Source organism: Macrobrachium rosenbergii, chromosome 12, assembly GCF_040412425.1.
Source record: "Macrobrachium rosenbergii isolate ZJJX-2024 chromosome 12, ASM4041242v1, whole genome shotgun sequence".
Lineage (NCBI taxonomy): Eukaryota > Metazoa > Arthropoda > Malacostraca > Decapoda > Palaemonidae > Macrobrachium > Macrobrachium rosenbergii.
In genome coordinates, this window is record NC_089752.1 from 102,125,052 (window position 1) to 102,144,719 (window position 19,668).

Consider the following 19,668-nt stretch of genomic DNA (forward strand, 5'->3'; position numbering starts at 1 on the left):
AAAATAAGCACACGGTTACATAGGGGTTCCCCATGTCCTGTAGTCTGGCAACTGCCAGGTCCCAAGGTTGCTGGATTAACTCTTTAGCCCTACCGCTTACTATATTTTCTGTCACTGTGATTGCCAAGCCTCAGTGACCAGCAAAAAATCGTAAAACAAAAGTTTTTTCAAATAGCTCTTGTAGTTCACTTTCATCCTGGAGAGCTCCTTTTTGGTCTTGTTTTCACAGAAAAAGGATGGAAATTTATCCTCTCATTAAAATCCCCCAAAAGTATAAAAAGTAAGAAAAATGCAGTAATTAGTGTAGCTAAAAATGAAAACTGGTATAACATGTCTTACTTTACTTATCATAGCACAAACTATTAGTGATAAGGATTTGAAATATTTTATCGTATACCTGATAAAATTTCCCTTTCATTTACATATTATGTATTTTGGACAATAAAAACAAGAGAAAATATTGACAGAAAACAAATGAGAAATTTTTCACATTGCTGAGTGAGTTACCACTAGACTACGCTAGAAAACGTTTTTTTTAAATTGCTGTAGAGTTGTGAAATTTGATCCTAGAGAGCTCGTTTTGGTCTCATTTTTGGCAAATGACTGAACTTTCACGTAAAATCAAAATTCCCCCCAATGTATAGAAAGGGAGAAAAAATTAAGTATACCTGAAATGAAAACTTGTTTCCCATGTCTTACTTTACTCATTTTAGCACAAAAATTATTAGTGCCTTGAATTTGAAATATTTTTTATTGTATAACTGATAACCTCCTTTTTCATTCATATCTTTATTTATTTTGGACAAAAAAAAAAGGTAAGAGAAAATATTGATATTTGATAGAGGTTTGTGTGTGTGTTTTTTTTGGTTGGGAACTATTTTTCGTGATTATTTAAAAAAAATGTATTTTTTCCCAGGGGCTGACGAGAATAAAATTGCCCAGATGTAGAATACTGCACATCCCATGGTGCTTAAAGAGTTAGAGGTCCAACCTGTACCAATACCTATGCATTTGTGAGTGGAGTCATAAAAAATACACATTATTTATTGTTAGGTATAGCACTTGCTGTTATATGCAAAATAAACACTGTAAACAAAAATACTGTACTGTACACTACTTAAAGATAAATACTTTTGCTACACAGTACAGCACTTTATTTTGCATATTCATGAAAGGAAAAAACACAACCAAGAATCAAAAGAATTACTGTACTTGAAAATTGTTAAAAGCGATGTGTCATAAGTGACTTGGGGGTTGGAATGTGGATTTACATGAGTGCACCATAAGTTATTCAAATGGTTAAAGTCAACTAAGTAACACATGGTATGTCTTCTATGATAATAGTGACTCAAAAGGTATATTTGCAAAATTTGGAATCTAACTGAATCTCTCATCTTGATGGCCAAAATATGCTATTGATGCTATTGTAAAACAACAATTATTGGGATTACAAGGTTCAATGGAAAGATGCACAGGCAAAAAGACACTGGTAAATATCAACACAAGCCACTCCTGACAAAAGAGAAAAAAAAAACACCCAAGCAAAAAACAACACTTATGACAAAATAAAGAAATTCTGTCCACCTCAATAGTAGCATCTCCCTGGATGGCTACAGATTCCTCACAATCAATGGTGGAAGATATGGAAGGGTTTCCACCTTCACAAGTGTCAGAAGCCTCCTGAAACATCAAAGTTGAAAATGCAAAGTACAAAAACAAATTTGTGATACATTCATGGAAAATTTGGGTGTGTACATCCAGCAAATGCTTGTTTTTTCTTAAAAACACTTACTATTTTCCAGCTGTCTACTTTTTCCAGTACTGTAATTATAGATCTCAGTTTTTCAAAATATTCTCAAGCATTCTTTTTACTCATATATGAATTCTGTTTACATTACAGGAGATGGTACACAAGAGATCATACCTAAGCAAAGAACATATGGCCACTGGAAATGAATATTGAAGCAAGTTCTCAAAGCACTAAATATAAATCATAAACCAACGCCGAGTTATTACAGAAGCATTTCTGGTGAGCAGAATTTAGTGTTAAGTGATGTGACAATGACTGATGGAGTTTGGTGTGAAGAAAAATGCTAGGGATCCAGTGTTTCCAAAGTAAACACAATTGATAATGCAGGTATTCTAAATTAATAAGTAATTAAACATTTTAAACTCCGATAAATAATTCCATACTTGCAAGCCTCTTGTTTTACTTTATCTTCAATGCTTGGAACAAAGGAAATTCAGCTGAAAATAACCATCAACAGAAGGATGCAGTCTGTGGTGGGTATTATTCTATTGGTGAAAACTTTAACACCTACATCTCAACATCATTAGCTGCTTAAATACAATAAAGTAGCCACAAAGGAAAAATTGTCCAAATGGGTGGGAGGTCACAAACACTAAAAGGTTTGCTACCATAGAGCAAACGATTACTGTATTTATAGACATTAGAATTATTTAAGTTTCCTCAGTGTTCATACAGTGACAAACATGTTTTAGTTATGCTAAGCTGTTACACAAGTGGCAATGTTCAGCACTTCAGCACTGTATACTTACCTGATTGGAGATTGATCAAGTTAGAGGTAAGACTGTCTTATTGTATAACAAGACCCCTTTGGGTCAGTGGTTATGTCTCCAGCTGTCTTGTGCAAGCTCACTTGCCATTCTACTGCCTTTTACTTGGATTTTCTGTGACTCTTGGAAGTGTTGGAAGATTTTTGGAAGAGTTAGTGAGATACCATGATCCTTTCTTGGAGGAAAAGACCACTGCCTATAGGTTATTATACTGATAAAATAATCACACCACCAATGATGAACAGCACAGGAAGTACAAAGACAACACCTGCTGAATCCTCCCATCCTCCTCCAACTTCTTGCTTCACCTCCCCACCCTAACATCCCTTCCTTGCCGTCCTACTCTCTTATCCCTAATCCTCCTCTAGACCCTCGTCGTCCTCTCCTCCTCAATACTCATCCCTTCTCTCTCCAGTCTCTGATATAGGAAAATATTTTCCTCTGCCAAAATTTTAAGCACTACCATCCGTAAGATGGACCAACTATGCTGCAATTGTCACCCTTGAGAAGAGAAAACCTGATGTACAAATCGCTCTGAATCTTCAAGGAAGATTAACAACCATGGACTTTCCTGAGTCCAGCATCAATTTTAAACCTGAATCTAAAGCTCAACAAGGCAATCAATCATCTTTGCATATCCAATTGAGTTTCCTTTGGATCCTCTATTGTAAGTCCCTTACATCTCTGATGCTCGAGATGTGAAACTAGACTTAAGGCACTGTCATGGAAAATTCTTACCACCACTGAAGACCCAGTTCCAATGGGTCTCAGGTGTTTCCGTTGCTAGCATTATGGTCACTGTCTAAGTTGATACAGACCACTGTCATGTGTAGTCTGTAGTAGAAAACATGAAACAAGAGCATCTGGAGAAATTCAAGAAAGGAGAATCAACACCTCTTAGAGTCCCAACTGTTCTGAACCACATCATGCATGGTTCAAATGATGCTGTGTCAATACTATCTCAGTGAATAATTATAAAGCCAAATATAAATAGATCAAGACAGACACAAGTACCTCAATAGCACCTAAGCAATTAGCAGTTCAGGAAAACCACCAAACCACACAAGAAAATAGCACAAGTAACTCAAAAAGGGACAATAACTCCTCTGCGAATCTCCACACCCACTCCTCACCACATCTTTAACCCTACCCCCTTATCTCTAACCTCAAAACCACCTTCTAAATGTGTTCCCTACCCCCTTAAGCTGTTCAGAGCTTAAGAGCTTGTCAGTGATATTGATGAAACTGTCGTTCCCCAAGAACTTATTAATCCTATTCTTGTAACAATTTGTGGATCATGTCAGGAGAGAAACCAATACAGTAAACATTTTTCCAAAGGGCCAAATTCCACATCCATAACTTTTGCACTTGTGGGTTACATCAATTAGCATTTCCAACTTTGATGACTCCCTTGTGAACAGTACTTGAGAAGTTATTAATCATTTTAAGTGATTACTGAAAAGTTTGTCACTAATATTCTTCCTTTCTCTACTCGGCCAATGTTTTTCCTTTCCCTGTTCAACCAAATATTATAACTATTGCTCTGTCTTCTACCTGAAACATTTACCACTAAGTTTGTTACTTTACTGAAGGAGGATAAATAACAAAACAAACATACATGCTCTTCCATTCTCCAGGCCACCTTAGCAAGCAAACACAGGCTTAGTGCCATCAAATATAATGACGGCACACAGTTCTCTTCAAAAGACACACAACTTCATGTCTTCCCCTCTGTTAAGGAAAAAATAAAAATTTTTTCCTAACAAAGAGCTTAACTTTTCCTCCATCAATCCCTAACAACTGAAAGATAAACACTTTCTACTAACTTAAAAGGTTCTTATAAAGAAATATGGCATGACAATTCCATTTTTCCTTACATGCTATCAACAACTTTCCATGACTGCCATGTCTCTTTTTCTCCTACTAATAGACACCTTAAGAGTTTACAGGAGTTTCAATCCTGACTGTTGAACTACTCATTTTATGACGACCATTTTAAATTTCACATCAGTAAGTCAAAATAATGCCAATTTTTCACTTCTTTGTCATTAGAATAACTCTTAGGGGCTGCTGTATGGGCAAGAGCCTGTGATGGCATAAATCATAAAGCCAGCTTAATCTCAAACAACAACATACTAAGAACAAGTACTGTACCATAAAATATGCAATGTAAAAGGAGTCAAATGGCTGGTTAGAATGAAATATGATACCATAAGAGAAATGACAAAGTTCCATATGTAGATGAGTTAATAGTTCATAAAAGTGTCAGCTAGGCTCCTGTGGGCACCAGAAGATTTGGAAGATCAAGATCTATTTGAATCAAAACTATAAGATGGGACGCTTGAGAAAATTGGAGATCTGTGGATGAGATGACACAGGAAAAATATGAGTAAAAGAATTCCAAAGGAGACTTAGCACTGCAATGTTAGAGGCAATATCAATGATGATGAACTTGAAAGATCTTGAGGGTATTGGCAGCATCTCTTGTATCCTGATGTTTCATACTGGTGCTAAAAATGTTTGTTGTACTGCATGTACTTTCAGGACAGTATGAATCTAATAACTCATATGAACAAGACGATACAGCATCACACTGGGACCATAACAACAAGATGATATGGCACCACATTGGGAGCAGGCAGCAACCAACTGAATAACCAGGAAGTGGAGCTGAATGCTGGTGTAACTGATTAGATCTACCTCTTCACTAGTTTAACCCCGTTGAACCAGTGAATTCTCAACATAAGATAGGGCAAAGATAACTGGTATTTTCCTTCTTCAAACAAGGTAAAATGAAGTTTTAATATGCTGTTAACCTTAAATATGACTACAAAATTGGAACCTAATGATGTGAAACTAGGTAAAGTGTGAATCTCAAATATGACTGCAAATTTGGAATCTAATGGTGTAAGTACTGATCTTAATGGTAGAGTCTTCCTATGAAAGTCAATCATCCATTCTTAAAATATTTGTCTTTATTATCAACATTAACATTATATATTTTCCTTTGTAGTCTTGGTCATTTACTAATTTCTTTTCACTCTTTTCTATCTTTTACCTTTCCTACCCAGGACTTCATCTATGCATTTTCTCCACAATTTTCTGAGCCAACTTACTGACTGCCCTCCTCTTTCTTCCGTAACTACTACTCTGACTGACTTCTACTCTCCCCCTCTCACCAACTACTCAGACTTCTTCAAACTTTGAGATCTCAATTTACTAGCTACTGGCTACTAAACCTCTTGACAAATTCCTTATTTGATATATAATTTTCCAAATGTACTTTAGCATTGAATCTATACATTCCTACTTTTTCTCCATTTCCTTTGAAAATATTAGAGTCCAATATACTAAGAAATACCACCCTGAGTAACTCAGATTTTTGTTCTGTTATCTATTGAAATGTGCTTACTAGTCTTAATATTTCTTCATATGAGCCTCTTAATCATAAATAAACTTATTTCATGCTAACAGCTCACATCCAAACCATTTTGATAACTCTAGGAAGAAGACCACACTGTGCATGCCCACACCATGCTCCTCTATCCTATTAGGTACCGTTCCTCTGTGTGGCTTCTCTTTGAGATGCATGTTCCTATGCTCAATAAAGATTAGTATAATTCTGCTGCTACTGCGATGTGCCATTCACTTGTTGTCATCCATACATTTCCTTCTCAATGTAGTTTTTCATCCAAACATTTCCTTCTCAATGTAGTTTTTCATCCATGCATTTCCTTCTCAATGTAGTTTGTCTTGAAAGGCAGGTCAATGCTGTCACAGACGGTTTTCCCACCTTGAGCAACATGGTTCAAGTTCTCCATCAGGTAATCCAAAGGTTTCTTCATCATCCTTGGTCTGAAACCAGCTTTATATTAGCTCTTTTAACTTTAGTTGGCTTCAAGCTGGCAGCAGATCCCAGTGAGAGTGGTTATCCTTTACAATCTTTGATGGTGGCAAGATCACCAGATTATGCTGAAGAGGGTCTTTTTAATGGCAATAGAAATCTTGACTTGGAGCGAAAAAGAGTAAGATTGCCATTGTGCTAAGGTTCATTCCAGGAGTTCACAATTTGTTGGCAGACACTCATCAGGGATCGTCATATCCTCCTTTCAGAGAGCTCCCTCTACATGAATATCTATAGGGCTCTCTGGCAGGCTTAGGGGATGCCCTTGCTTGATATGTTTGCCACACTGTTAAACACCATACTGCTACTGTCCTGTTTTCTGCTTTCTGCAGCCAGACTTGACAGCTTGGGCAATGGTTGCCAAGCTCCAAGTCTAGGACAGCCTAGAAATCTATACCTGTCCCCTGTTCAGACTTCTCAGAAAGGTCCTGGTGAAGTTTTAGAATTCAGCAAACTGTTGGAAAACTCTCATCACCCGCCTTCGACCTCAGTAAGAGTGGTTTCCAGACCTGGATCACACTTCTAGTGCTCTCCCTGCTTGAACAGGACTCTTGAAGTCATTCCAATATTTTTCTAGTTATCCACACATTTACATGGAGGTTACCCACTGTAGTCCCAGAAAGTGGCTTTTCAGGGGTTGTAGCAGCAGCTTATCAACACCTCTTGCAAATCCTCTACCGCAGTCCTACCCTTGACCATAGAAAACGAGTGCAGTTTGTTAATAAGTTAATTTTCCTGAAAAATGTTAAGAAGCTTTTTCTGTCACCCATTAAAGGTTACAGGCGTGTTGACCTTCTTCAGTCTCTCTCAAGCATGTCTTCAACTTCGGGTTCCTACAGCTAAAGTTAAACAAGTTGCGACCTGAATCTGCAGTATAGTGCACAGCCTTGCCAGACACCCTTATGAGCAAATGACAGACCCTTCTTGATTGATTAGAACCCTAAAGACAGTGTTTCTGGTAACCTCTGCCACCTTTAAGCAAGTGAATGAGTTCCATGGCCTGTTGGGTGAAGTTTCCCATTCCAGCTGTTTGTCTTCTGTTGGCCTTTTGTTTCCCCAAGAGTTCATACTCAAATTCAGTCTTCTGACAAACATGGCCCATCCTTGGACTCATTTGCTATTCCTGCCTAGCTTTCCTCTTTCAATGAAGACAGTTCTCAATCCAGTGAAATCCATCAGGATTTAACACCAGTGAACCTAGTCTTTCTGTTCTTCCTGTCTTTCTCTTCACAAAAGGTGGAAGATTGTCAGTTTCAAAAAATTTGATTTCATACTGGCTTCGACACCTTATTTCAAAGGCTATTTGGCTTTTTACAAGATGGTTTTTCTCAGCTCCAGATATAACCCACAAGGATTGACTTATTTCATCTTCCCAGCAATCTAGAGTTCTCTGCCAACACTTGGCTTTGTCAGAACATCTTTGAAAAATTTTGTTCACCTCCCACAAATCTCTTGAGCCCAATTACTGTGATAGGTCATATTTTACCAGCTGGGAGGGATTCTAGCCAATCATCCTCATCTAAATCATGACCTTCATCCCTCACAAATCTGGCACACAGAGAGGCGTGTTTCCTAGAGTTTCCTTCATGCCCTATGTGCGTGATGAGTGTATTATTTTGGGATTTATGACTTCTATTACAAATCTGCTTTATGGACATTCCCACTGTCATGAATGATACAACAGTTGCTACACTGCTGGACATTCTTAGAGTGGAATGGCTTCCTGTATCAAGGTCTACTCTTCTTCTCATCATTTTCTTAACTAAATTACAGTTGTGGCTATATACGATTAACTGGTTCATAGGAACAAACAATGCTTTTACAATAAAACATATTTGCTATCAGACATTAATAAAAAACTTTTACACCCACATCCTTTCCCATGGAGGAATGAGATAATGCCTTGCAAACAACGGAACATGTTTGGGGCAAGTTCAGTTGGATTTTTCTTCTTTCATGAGCTATCAAGTCGCTGTGGCTGAGAATCTTACAATGGCAAAATGGGTTTGTAGAAAACATATTTCATTATGAAAACTTATTTTGAAAAAATCTTGTAACATGATGTACTTTCTACCAAAAATTAATTAAGAGGTAACACTATCCAGATCCCTTTTTATTAACAAACTTTTCTTACCGCCATTCTAGAGCTCCTGATTCTCTTTCTCCCCCTGTCTCTAATCCCATGCCCTCTCTAATATTCTCTGCTGATAAGGTCCATAGGTTTCTTACTGCTTTAATGATTGGCTAGGCATCTGACCAAGATTGTGTTCCTGCAGAATTCATGAAGGAGTTTGCATGCAAAATGGCTTCTGTATTTTGCTATCCTTTTCCACTAATATTCAAATCCTACATACGACCCTACTCTATGAAATATGTACAGGCTAAGCTCTAATCCTTCCAACCATACACTGCATTCACCTTCTCTCTTTTTGATCCTTTATTAGTAACTACCTTTTCTATTTAAATGATGTTCGACTTTGGTGAATTATCTTCTGTTACTCCTGGCAACCACATGGTATCTGATAGGGTGATATAAGGCTCCCTTCAATCTGTTTATAGCTTTATTCTTTTCCTCTGTGAACTTATTTATAGATCTTTATATAGCAACTCTGTGTTGTTGACAGCACAAAATTTTCTCCCTTCCCCATCTACAGTGGTGTTCTTCAGGGATATGTTGACCTCCAGTTAAATTTTTCTGTTCTTTATTCCGCCTATACAGTAGAACCCAGGTCCTCGACTGTACTAGAACTCGAAATAATCGGATTTCAACACAAAATGTTGAGTAAATTTTGCGTCGGAGTTCAAACAACAAACCGGAATCCGACCCGATGAATCATATGATGTTTGTAGAAAAAAAGAGTTTCGGGCGGCTGCCGCTAGTTGGCGTTGTTGGTGGCGTTCTTCCCATGCTTATTTAAAAGCATTTAAAGCCCACACATGCTGCTGCTGCTGCTGTTGAAAAACAAGCCATATTATCACATGAAATTAATAATACAGTATTTATAAACCGAATTACTGTATGTCTGTTATCATAAAATTAAGAAAAATTTCCGAAATTACGTCCGAAATGTTTATGTAATTAGTACCGCGATACACCACCAGGGCAGCGCTCTGGTTTGTTTATATCTGCCACAAGCTGCTGAGTTCCGACGTAATTTTGGAAATTTTTCTTAATTTTATGATAACAGACATACAGTAATTCGGTTTATAAATAATGTATTATTAATTTCATGTGATAATATGGCTTGTTTTTCAATGTTATCATTATTAACAACAGTTTTCATGTGTACCTGTTACAGTACATTCTGGTAGTGCCTATAAGGTTACTTAGCCTAGCCTATGGCTCTCGGTATATCATCGGTAATCGGCCGCATTGGTCATAGGCCAACTTTTTGATACAGTATGCATTTAAAAATGTAAAAGTGCTTCTGATACGGTAAGTTATTCAACTCTGAACCTATTTAATTGTAATTTGTGTAAAGTTTTTGTATAAAAAGGCAAGGTTGGGGTAATGACTGGTGGTCAGGAATGGATTAATCCATTTTCAGTTATTTCTTATGGGAGAAATTAACTCAGAATTCGACAAAATTGAATCTCGACACTTCTTCTGGAACGAATTAGCGTCGAGAACCAAGGTTCTACTGTAATTTTAAAGTCACCTCCCAGAACTCCTCTATTGATTTCATTCAATCTTGAACTGCCTTATTTCATGTAGGAACTCACACCTTGTTATAGCTTAATGAGGATCAATATAACTTCATCAAATTCAGTGCTAAGACAGCTTGTACTTATGTCTATTTTCCCTCCCATCCAATTTTCAAGTTATTTTCTAAAATACTTGACTAAAACACTCAAATTTATGAATACTTATGATATCTTGCATGTTTTATATTTACTAATACTTTTCATATCTTACAGGTTTTATGTACAGTATCTCAAATTGTTAAATTTTCTGCAAGAAAAAATGTGACCTGTTTAATGCAGCCATTCTTGTTTTTAGTCTCCTTATTATAGCTTTATGATGGCTTGCAAAAGCACTTGGAGTAACTTTATTAATGATAAGGTTTGGAGTTTAATAAATTACAGCTCCATAAAAATTAAAAAATTGGGTCAACTGAAAATGATGGAGAATCTGACAAAATTTCTTTAACTGATTTGTTTCCAAAACTTGGCATTTGTTGTTAATTATACTTGAGACATTCACACAATATAAATGTTAGTGTTATCCTACACTCTATACTGTACATGTAAGGACTGGATCATATGGGCTATTCCTCAAATATCCATGGGTTAAATGAGAGCAACCAATTCCAAGACAAGTCAAAATTACTTGTCTGTGTTGTTCCTTTTGATATGAAGAAGTCAATATTTCAACACTGGACTTGATACTATCATATTCATTATTGCAAATGATCTGCCATTTCCTAATTAAATGGGTTTTAGAAATGTTATGTAATCAGTAATAGGAATATCTACATGCGATTTTGTCATAGTTGTTGCAGTTTTAGCCGCTTTATCGGCTCTTCATTTCCTTTAATGCCTACATGGGCAGGAATTCAACATATTTCTACATTCATTTCATCTCCACATAATTTGAAAGAAAAAAATTTTTTTGGTTGTGCATGAGTATTTTTGGATTATACTTTTGAAGGGATTCTACAGCACTTCTAGAGTTGTTAAAAATTAAACATTTTTTGCAGTGATATGGTTAATGCTTAAACCTACTGCATGCAATTCTTCTGTGAAATCAATAGCATTGTTAGGTTGTAAATTCTTATACTTTCTTGGGTGTTATGGTTACAAGTCCTGTGCTCAACAAAGATTGGGACCTTACAGTGTAACTTTTACAATATGGACCTTTAAGTCTTTATATGTTCAACTACATGTTTATGATGTTCTGAGGTGTATGTATAGTTTTTAGATAAATATTTCAAGTACGTACAAAATTATACCTTATGCACAGCAATGTACAAGGAAGATGTAGTTTTAGTGGGGGAAATTTTATAACTGCTGAATCAAATAGTCAGTTGACTCTTACTGGGAAAGGTGGAGAATGATTGTTTATAAATATATCTCTTCGATCAAAAAAGTTTTGTTGGTGAATCACTGGCTTATATTTTTACCATCCTACCCATTATTACTAGGTCATGATGAAGAGTCAGAGGTGGTTCACCATTTCTGACCTGGATAGAATAATCAGGGAAGATTTAAAAGCTCCATGCGTACTCTGAGTCCCCCAGTATGAATTGGGTCTAAATTTTTCAAAGTTGTATCTGAGGCTGTGTGTTTGATATCTTTAGTCTAGAACTGACAAAAGTTACTCTACAATGAAATGGATCTAAATTTTTCAAAATTGTATCTGAGGCTGTGTATTTGACATCAATAGTCTAGAGCTGACATGAAAGTTACTCTGTACAGTAATGCCGAGGCTGGTCTGTCAGTGCTCCAATTTGTTCCAGATAATTTCTTTGCTGTGTGAGTTATGGGTATATGATGGTCTCTAAGTCAATGTCTTAATTTTTTCCACTTTCCATTTTTAGAGAACAACCACACCATATCCACTATTAACTTTTTTCAATTTGGAGAACTGGAAACCTACTAACGAGACCTATGTATCTATTTTTTCATATAACACTGTTGATGATATTTTTGACATGTCTTATGTCTGACACAGTGTAGTATATATGAAAATCATTCATGTAACCATTATTTTTTATTCTTTTGGGTAGTTGACTACTGACATCATTTATTAACACTGTAAAGAGGGTGCCACTAAGAACACTATATTGTAGAACTCTGTTTTTAAATGGGAAAGTCTTCAAATAATATCATCAATTCATACTTGAAAAGTACAGTCAGGTACAGTCTGTTAGAAAGTTTTCAATAAAAATTAGCAAATGACCACATCTATTATTTTAGTAGTAGTTCCTCAACTTAATGGACCTCAGCTTAGTCAACATCTGTACTTATCAGCTACCATATTATGATTATTCTTCCCTCTACCATTTCAGATGTACTGTAATACATTTTTAGATATATCTATAAAATTGAATGTTTTGGCACTACAGTATTCTACTGAACTTGATAGATTTAATCATTACAACAGTCCAATTTAATCATTACAACAGTCCAAACACCTTAAGTTCAATTTACTTGGTAGGACTTGGTACTTCTTAGATTGCATGATTCAACAAATGAAAGTATGAATTTGTTAATGCACCACCAGTTAAAAATTTTATGCATCAAAATGCTACAACAAACTATGGCTCAAAATAAGTATTGAGTAGAGGGGGGCAATTTAATGTGTTTGTTGTTAGCTCTTGCATTTAGATTTTAATTAACCGTGGTTTTTAATTGTTTGGAAACTATATAATTATAATCCTTTCATCTATGATTTGCTGAGCATTTGCTGCTGCTTGGATCCTCCTCTTTAGCAGAGCATACTTTTCCATGTGGCCATGCTTTGACAACAGAAACACACTGTGACAAGGTATGTCTCGTACATTATGTGGTCCCCACACTAACTTTATCTTGATTATTATAAATGAAGACTTACTTCACAAGTGGTTGACATTTCATTACATAACGCCTAATGTACTCAGCAGCTAGTTTTTCCAAAAAACTCTTGAAATATTATTTCATTCTCAATGTTCTTGACATCTTGCAAATATTAATTTCTTGTGGTCAGGTTGCTTCTGAAGCTTCACTCAATACATTATACAGTAAACCCCCCATATTCGCGTTCTCATGATTCGCGGACTCACACATTCACGGGTTTCTCTGTGGAACATATCTAGCCATTATTCGCGGAAAATTCGCCCATTCGCGGTATTTTTCACTGAGAAATATTCACTAATTACTGCGTTTTCATATAATGTTCATGAATAAATGCACTTTTGGTGATAAAACTATTAAAATACTCAGGTATATGCATTTTTACAGGGTTTTTCTATGTTTAAACTATCAAAATGGGCAGTTCTAAGTGTTTTTAGAGGGGTTTTAAGTATTCACGGATTTTAGCTATTTGCGGGGGGGTGTGGGACGCATCCCCCGCGAATATGGGGTGTTCACTGTATATCACAACTTGGGTGAAAGCTTCCTCACATTTTTATAGTTTTGTTTTCAGTATTACCTGCCCTACACAGAGCATCTTTTTCCCACTTGTTTCAGCATATGAAGAATGTGGCATTCCATCATTACTGGATACCTCTCCTATCTTACCAGTGACCTAATTTTTTACCTCATCCATTAGAGAAGTATGATTAACCATTTGCCCAAGTATCAATCCCAAATTATCTTTCAAAGCTTCCAATTCATATGTCAGATGATCTCAGTGCTTTCCAATCATCAACACACATCTCAGATTAGAAAGCACTGAGATCGCCTGACATATGAATTAGAAGTTTTGAAAGATAATTTGGCACTGACACTTGGGCAAATGATTAATCATACTTTTGTAACAGTGGATGAGGTAAAAGATGAGGTCACTGGTATGACAGGGGAGGTATCCAATAATGATGGAATGTCACATTCTTCATATGCTGAAACAAGTGGGAAAAAGATGCTCTGCATAAGGCAGGTCCAGTAAAGCCCCTGTATTTGCGTTCTCACGATTCAAGGACTGATGTATTCGCGGATTTCTCTGTGGAACGTATCTACCCATTATTCGCGGAAAATTCGCCCATTCGTAGTATTTTTCACTGGGAAATATTCACTAATTACTGTATTTTCATATCATTTTCATGACTAAATGCACTTTTTGTGATAAAACTGTTAAAATACTCAAGTATAAGCATTTTTAGAGGGTTTTCCTTGTGTTTAAACTATCAAAATAGGCAGTTCTAAGTGTTTTAAGAGGGGTTTTAAGTATTCGCGGATTTTAGCTATTCGTGGGGGGGGGGGTTGCGGTAGCATTCCCGCGAATACAGGGGGTTCACTGTAATACTGAAATCAAAACTATAAAAATGTGAGGAAGCTTTCACCCAAAATTATATATCATGTACTGTATTGAGTTGTAGCTTCAGAAGGAGGTCTCATAAGCAACCTGACTACAAGAAATGAATATTTGCAAGAAGTCAAGAACATTGAGAACAACATTTCAAGTGTTTTTGGTAACCAGGTGCTGAGGACATTATGCACTGAAATGTCAACCACTTGAGGTAAGACTTCTCATAATAATCATGAAGATAATGCTAGAGTGGCGACCAAAATGTAAGAGACAGATACCATGTCACAATGTGTTTCTATTGTCAAAGTATGGTCACATGGAAAAATATGCCCTGCTAAAGAGAAGGACAATCCAAGCAGCAGCAAATGTGCAGCAAATCATGGATAAAAGGATTAGTTATACAGTTAAAAAATACATAAATTGCTTGATGTTTCTTAAGCCTGATGTGAAGCATGTGGCAAATGAGAAATGTTGAAAAACACTAAGAGAGGAAATTGAGAGGATCAGAAACAGAACTGACTATGGGTATTGATTCAGGGAAGCTGTAAATAAAATGCGATTTCACATATTGATAAAAATAGGACACGTAAAATTAAATGATGATAGGACTGAGTGTTTGAGCCTCAACATTTTACGTACTAAAATTAAGGTGTTCAATTCAGTCAGTTTTCCAGGAGTACTTCAAGAGCCTTTGAAAATTTGCCACAAGATTCTTTAAAATAGATGAAAACATTCATTTCTGAGTACTTTAATATTCCAATCTTTCTGCCATCCTCTTACTTTTTCATTTTGAAATTCTCCCCTCTGTCTGATAATATTTTAGAAGGTGCCCCAAATATCGTGAAACTAATTCACAAAAAGTGTCTTTATAATAGTTTCTGGTTTCTTGTCTTTTATCCAAAAGCCTGACAATACCTTGTTGCCATATCTACCATTACCAAGAACTTTCTCTCTTCTATCTCTCCCACATCCATTGCTACAACTTCATTAAATGTCTTACTCCAAGAAAATCCCACTACTGGTTTAGCTGGATTTCTTTTGTATCTTTTACATACTTCACAACTTGCGATTAAGCTGCTAGTAACTTTATTTCCTTCCTTTCTCCCAAACCATCACTCCACTGTGCTTCTTCTGTTAGCTTCCCATATTTTATCTCCACTCCGTGGCCAAATTGTAGATGTAACTTCATCATTGTACCTTTAATTTCCTTAGGCTCTTCCCTTCACCCTCCAATAATAATTCTCTTCTACCTTCCTCCTCAAAATTGGTATTCTTAAATGGCCCTGTCTGTCTCTCGTAACTTTACCATCATTTCCCCAATACTTATTTTAACACAATTTTCTTTTTAAATTTATGGTCATCCCCATTTTACTCATGGTTTTCTTACTTATTAACTATGGTACATCAATTTCTGCAAAATTTCTGTCTTCAAATAAAACTTTTTGTTTTTCAATATCACCGTATTTCCATTACTCCTTCAATTTGTATGATGACTCCACCTAAATTAAATACTTTATTAGACTCTTTCTAGTATCATTCATTCTCCTCAATTCTTCCCTGATTCAAACTCCACAACAATGCGTGCTAGTCACAATTCCCCACAAACTGTCGACTTAAATCTGTGTCTAAAATCGCATCAACCTCTTCCCAAGATTCCTCATCTATGTTACTAACTTCTCCTACATAAACTTTCTCTTCTTGTTCAGTTTCTGATTTCTTCTTATTCTGAAAATTTGAGGACAATCTCTGGCCCAATGCCGTTCAATGGTATATAGCACACACAGTGTTACTTTCCTTCTCTATTTAAAGGATTTTCCACCCCACCTCGACTCACCTTTCCCGACATCTTTGGTTTCCACCCTTTCTCCCAAAAATTCTGCCAAACTCTTCTGATCCTAACCATTCCCCTCCTCTCTATTCCCTAATCCCTCAAATATTCTTTTTCATTATTTGTGACACTGTTTTATATTCCAACTTTTCTCACTCACAAGCTGCTAATTATTTGTTTTGATCTTCAGAGATTCGATTGTTCTAGTAACATGAAAACCTTTTATTTCCCCTCTTCACATGCTTTCCCTAGTGCCCTACTACACTCTGACTCTGCCTTTTCATACCTAATTATAAAATCTCTCATCTTTTCACTAGATTCTCTTTCTATTTTAAAATAGTTTTTCATTTTACTGTAATTTTCCATTAACGTATCTTTTAGATACACTTCATCTAGTTTGGATAGGATTATCTTTGAACCCTCTTCTATCCTTAAGTTCATCTCTATCTATTCCTTCTGTTACTTCTAAAGCTTTCCTTTAAGCTCATCCTATCTCTATCCCGGATATTTCTAATTTCTTCTCCACACACCACAAGCCAATCTTCGACTTGTCCCTTCCATCCTTTATAATCGTCCTGTGCCCCGCAATCTCGACAGTCTCTCCCTCCATTTCATCTCCCAAAGTTTACCATCAGATCCGCTCCATTTTTAACGAACCACGCCTGCTACCACTTCTGAAAATTTTGCTAGCCTAACCTATCTCTTAAATTATTCAATTATGTGATCCACTCACCTGTTCACGTTGTTCTTTTTACTCTATGCAATCCAGCTTACGACATCAAAAACCACAAACAGACTTACAACCCAACCATTATCGACCTAACCTTCAGAGAGCTCTCTCTACCTCTTTCCACCATGCTTTCAACACTCCTGGCCTTGTTTGTTTACATTTTTCTCCTCCCGCCTATTTTTCGTCCTGTGACGTCACTTCCTATGACATCACAAATAACATACTTTAAACATAAGGAATGCTATGCTATAAAACATCTTATAAAATTAAACATGTGCTTTCTTTTTATACATTCTGCAATACCCATACACTTCATCAATGTAGAAAATAAAATAATGACTAACTTATAAAACTAACATACAATCAATTCCATCATACAGTATACAATTTATACATCAGTAAGTTTGAATATAGCGGTATATTTTCGTAAGAGTTGTGTGCCTTTCTTTTAATGCTTGGAAAGGCAAAATTGAAAATAAAATTATTAATCTATAGTTACGTAATTTTTGTAATTTTCCTGAAAGTCATACTGACCCCTACAGCAGCACCATTTCCGTATAACTACAGTAGAACCTCGGTCCTCGACTGTACTAGAACTGGACATAATCGGATTTCAACACGAAATGTTGAGTAAATTTTGCGCTTCGAGCCTTCAAACAACAAACCGAATCCAATTCGATGAATCATATGATGTTTGTAGAAAAAGAGTTTCGGGCGCTGCCGCTAGTTGGCGTTAAGTTGGTGGCGTTCTTCCCATGCCTATTTAAAAGATGAAGCCCACATGTTAAAGTTGTTGAAAACAGTTAGATTATCACATTAAATTAATAGTACAGTATTTATAGTTAAAATACTGTATGTTCGTTATCATAAATTAAGAAAATTCAATTACTGCCGAGTTCTTTGGTAGTTGTGGCAGATATCAAACCACAGCGCCGGGCTTTCAGGTGCATTGCGTACTAATACATAAACATTCAATACTTGTGGTAGATTTACATAGTCTACTGAATAGTGTACAAAATCACTGTAAAACATCTTTCAGTAATCACTGTAAAACATCTTTCAGTAAATATTTACTGAAAGATGTTTTACAGTGATTTTGTACACTATTCCAGTAGACTCTGTATGAAATTTCCCATAAACATTGAATGTTTATGTATCAGTACCGTGACATACCGACCAGGGCGGCGCTGTGGTTTGTTTTATATCTGCACAAGCTGCCGTGAAGTTCCGAACACGTAATTAAGGAAATTTTTTCAATTTTATGATAACAGACATACAGTAATTGGCTTATAAATACTGCATATTAATTTAATGTGATAATCTGGCTTGTTTTTCAATGTTAATACATAATAACAGTTTTCATGTGTACGTGTTGCAGTACATTCTGGTAGTGCCTATAGGCTACCTAGCCTAGTCTATGGCACTCGGTTTTGATACAGTGTTACTTTCTAAAATGTAAAAGTGCTTGATAATGTGTTATTCAACTCTGAACTTATTTAATTGTAATTTGTGTAAAGTTTTGTATAAAAAGGCAAGGTTGGGGTAATGACTGCGGTCAGGAATGGATTAATCCATTTTCAGTTATTTTCTTATGGGAGAAATTAACTCAGAATTCTATTAAAAATCGAATCCTCGACACTTCTTCTGGAATGAATTAGCCGACCGGGTTCTACTATTTGCACCCAATTTATATCCTCTCTCTCTCTCTCTCTCTCTCTCTCTCTCTCTCTCTCTCTCTCTCTCTCTCTCTCTCGGGAAAATCAAAGAAAATTAAAAGTTATCCATTTGAAACATCAAAAACTTGACAAAAATCGTGTATGTAACAGATCTGTTACTGTGTATATCACATTCAGAATTGCTTATATATTTCAGTAATTTTGAAAGTGCTTCAATATTAAAGATGAATTGTATGTTGAAATCCAGTAGAGTATATTACATGATTATGAGGGGAAGAGAGCATCAGCTCTTCTTTTAATAATGAGTAAATATTTTTTCTGAAAGTAGCCTAAAGTAAAAGCATATTTACCTCCATATAATGGGAGAAGAAGTTACTGAACCCTCGCAATACCTTACCTTGAATGTACAAGAGCACTCCGCAGTTTTTTAGTTATCACTACATGTTTATAAAATAGCAGTTTATCCCTTTCATAAGTCATATGTCTATGACAGGTGGAAAGAGGAGCTGTGCATTGTTAAGGAAATAGGAAGAATGGATGAAGAGGAACAGAGAGACATTGAAAAGTATAGGGAGAGAAAACAATGCAGTCTGGGGATGTAGGTGCACTACAAGAAGCTTTAGCACTGTTTTAGTGTATAACCAAGGCTATGAAGTACACCAAAGGTCACCAGTAATGTTACCATGTACATCTACCGACCCTCCAGCTCAAAAATGTCTTTGTCTGAAAAAAAAAACTGTGGTGCCTGTATTGAATTAGGTAAACAGGTTGCTTTCTGAAGAAGTTAATAAAAAGTATACAAATGAAACATATTGCAGTAAGCAAACAATGGTGAAGATTACTGATTTGTCCCGAATCCGAAGTTGTCACAAAGGCTGTAAACCTTCATTAGATGAATCTTTAGTTTTAAGGAAACAAACCGTTAGTATACGAGTCTGGGAGCAAATTTATGTCATCTTCCCCACTTAATTGTGAACATTTTATTTCATCTTTGGAACGTTGAAA

General features: G+C 36.1%; 2 protein-coding genes across 2 annotated transcripts in view; both read right to left on the reverse strand.

The window, feature by feature from the left end:
- LOC136844161 (uncharacterized) overlaps positions 1–19,668 on the reverse strand; it is a 340,577-nt gene that overhangs the window by 43,414 nt on the left and 277,495 nt on the right. Inside the window, exons 21-22 of the mRNA XM_067113178.1 lie at positions 16,036–16,154; positions 1,585–1,777 (exon numbers count right to left, since the gene is read on the reverse strand). Coding sequence (XP_066969279.1) covers positions 1,585–1,777; positions 16,036–16,154 — 312 coding nt within the window. The remainder of the gene's footprint in view (positions 1–1,584; positions 1,778–16,035; positions 16,155–19,668) is intronic.
- Positions 19,428–19,668, reverse strand: part of LOC136843796 (decapping and exoribonuclease protein-like) — a 4,386-nt gene continuing 4,145 nt past the window's right edge. The window contains exon 3 of the mRNA XM_067112542.1: positions 19,428–19,668. This exon is cut by the window's right edge and continues 96 nt beyond it. Within this exon, the coding sequence (XP_066968643.1) occupies positions 19,570–19,668 (99 nt within the window). The 3' untranslated portion in view covers positions 19,428–19,569.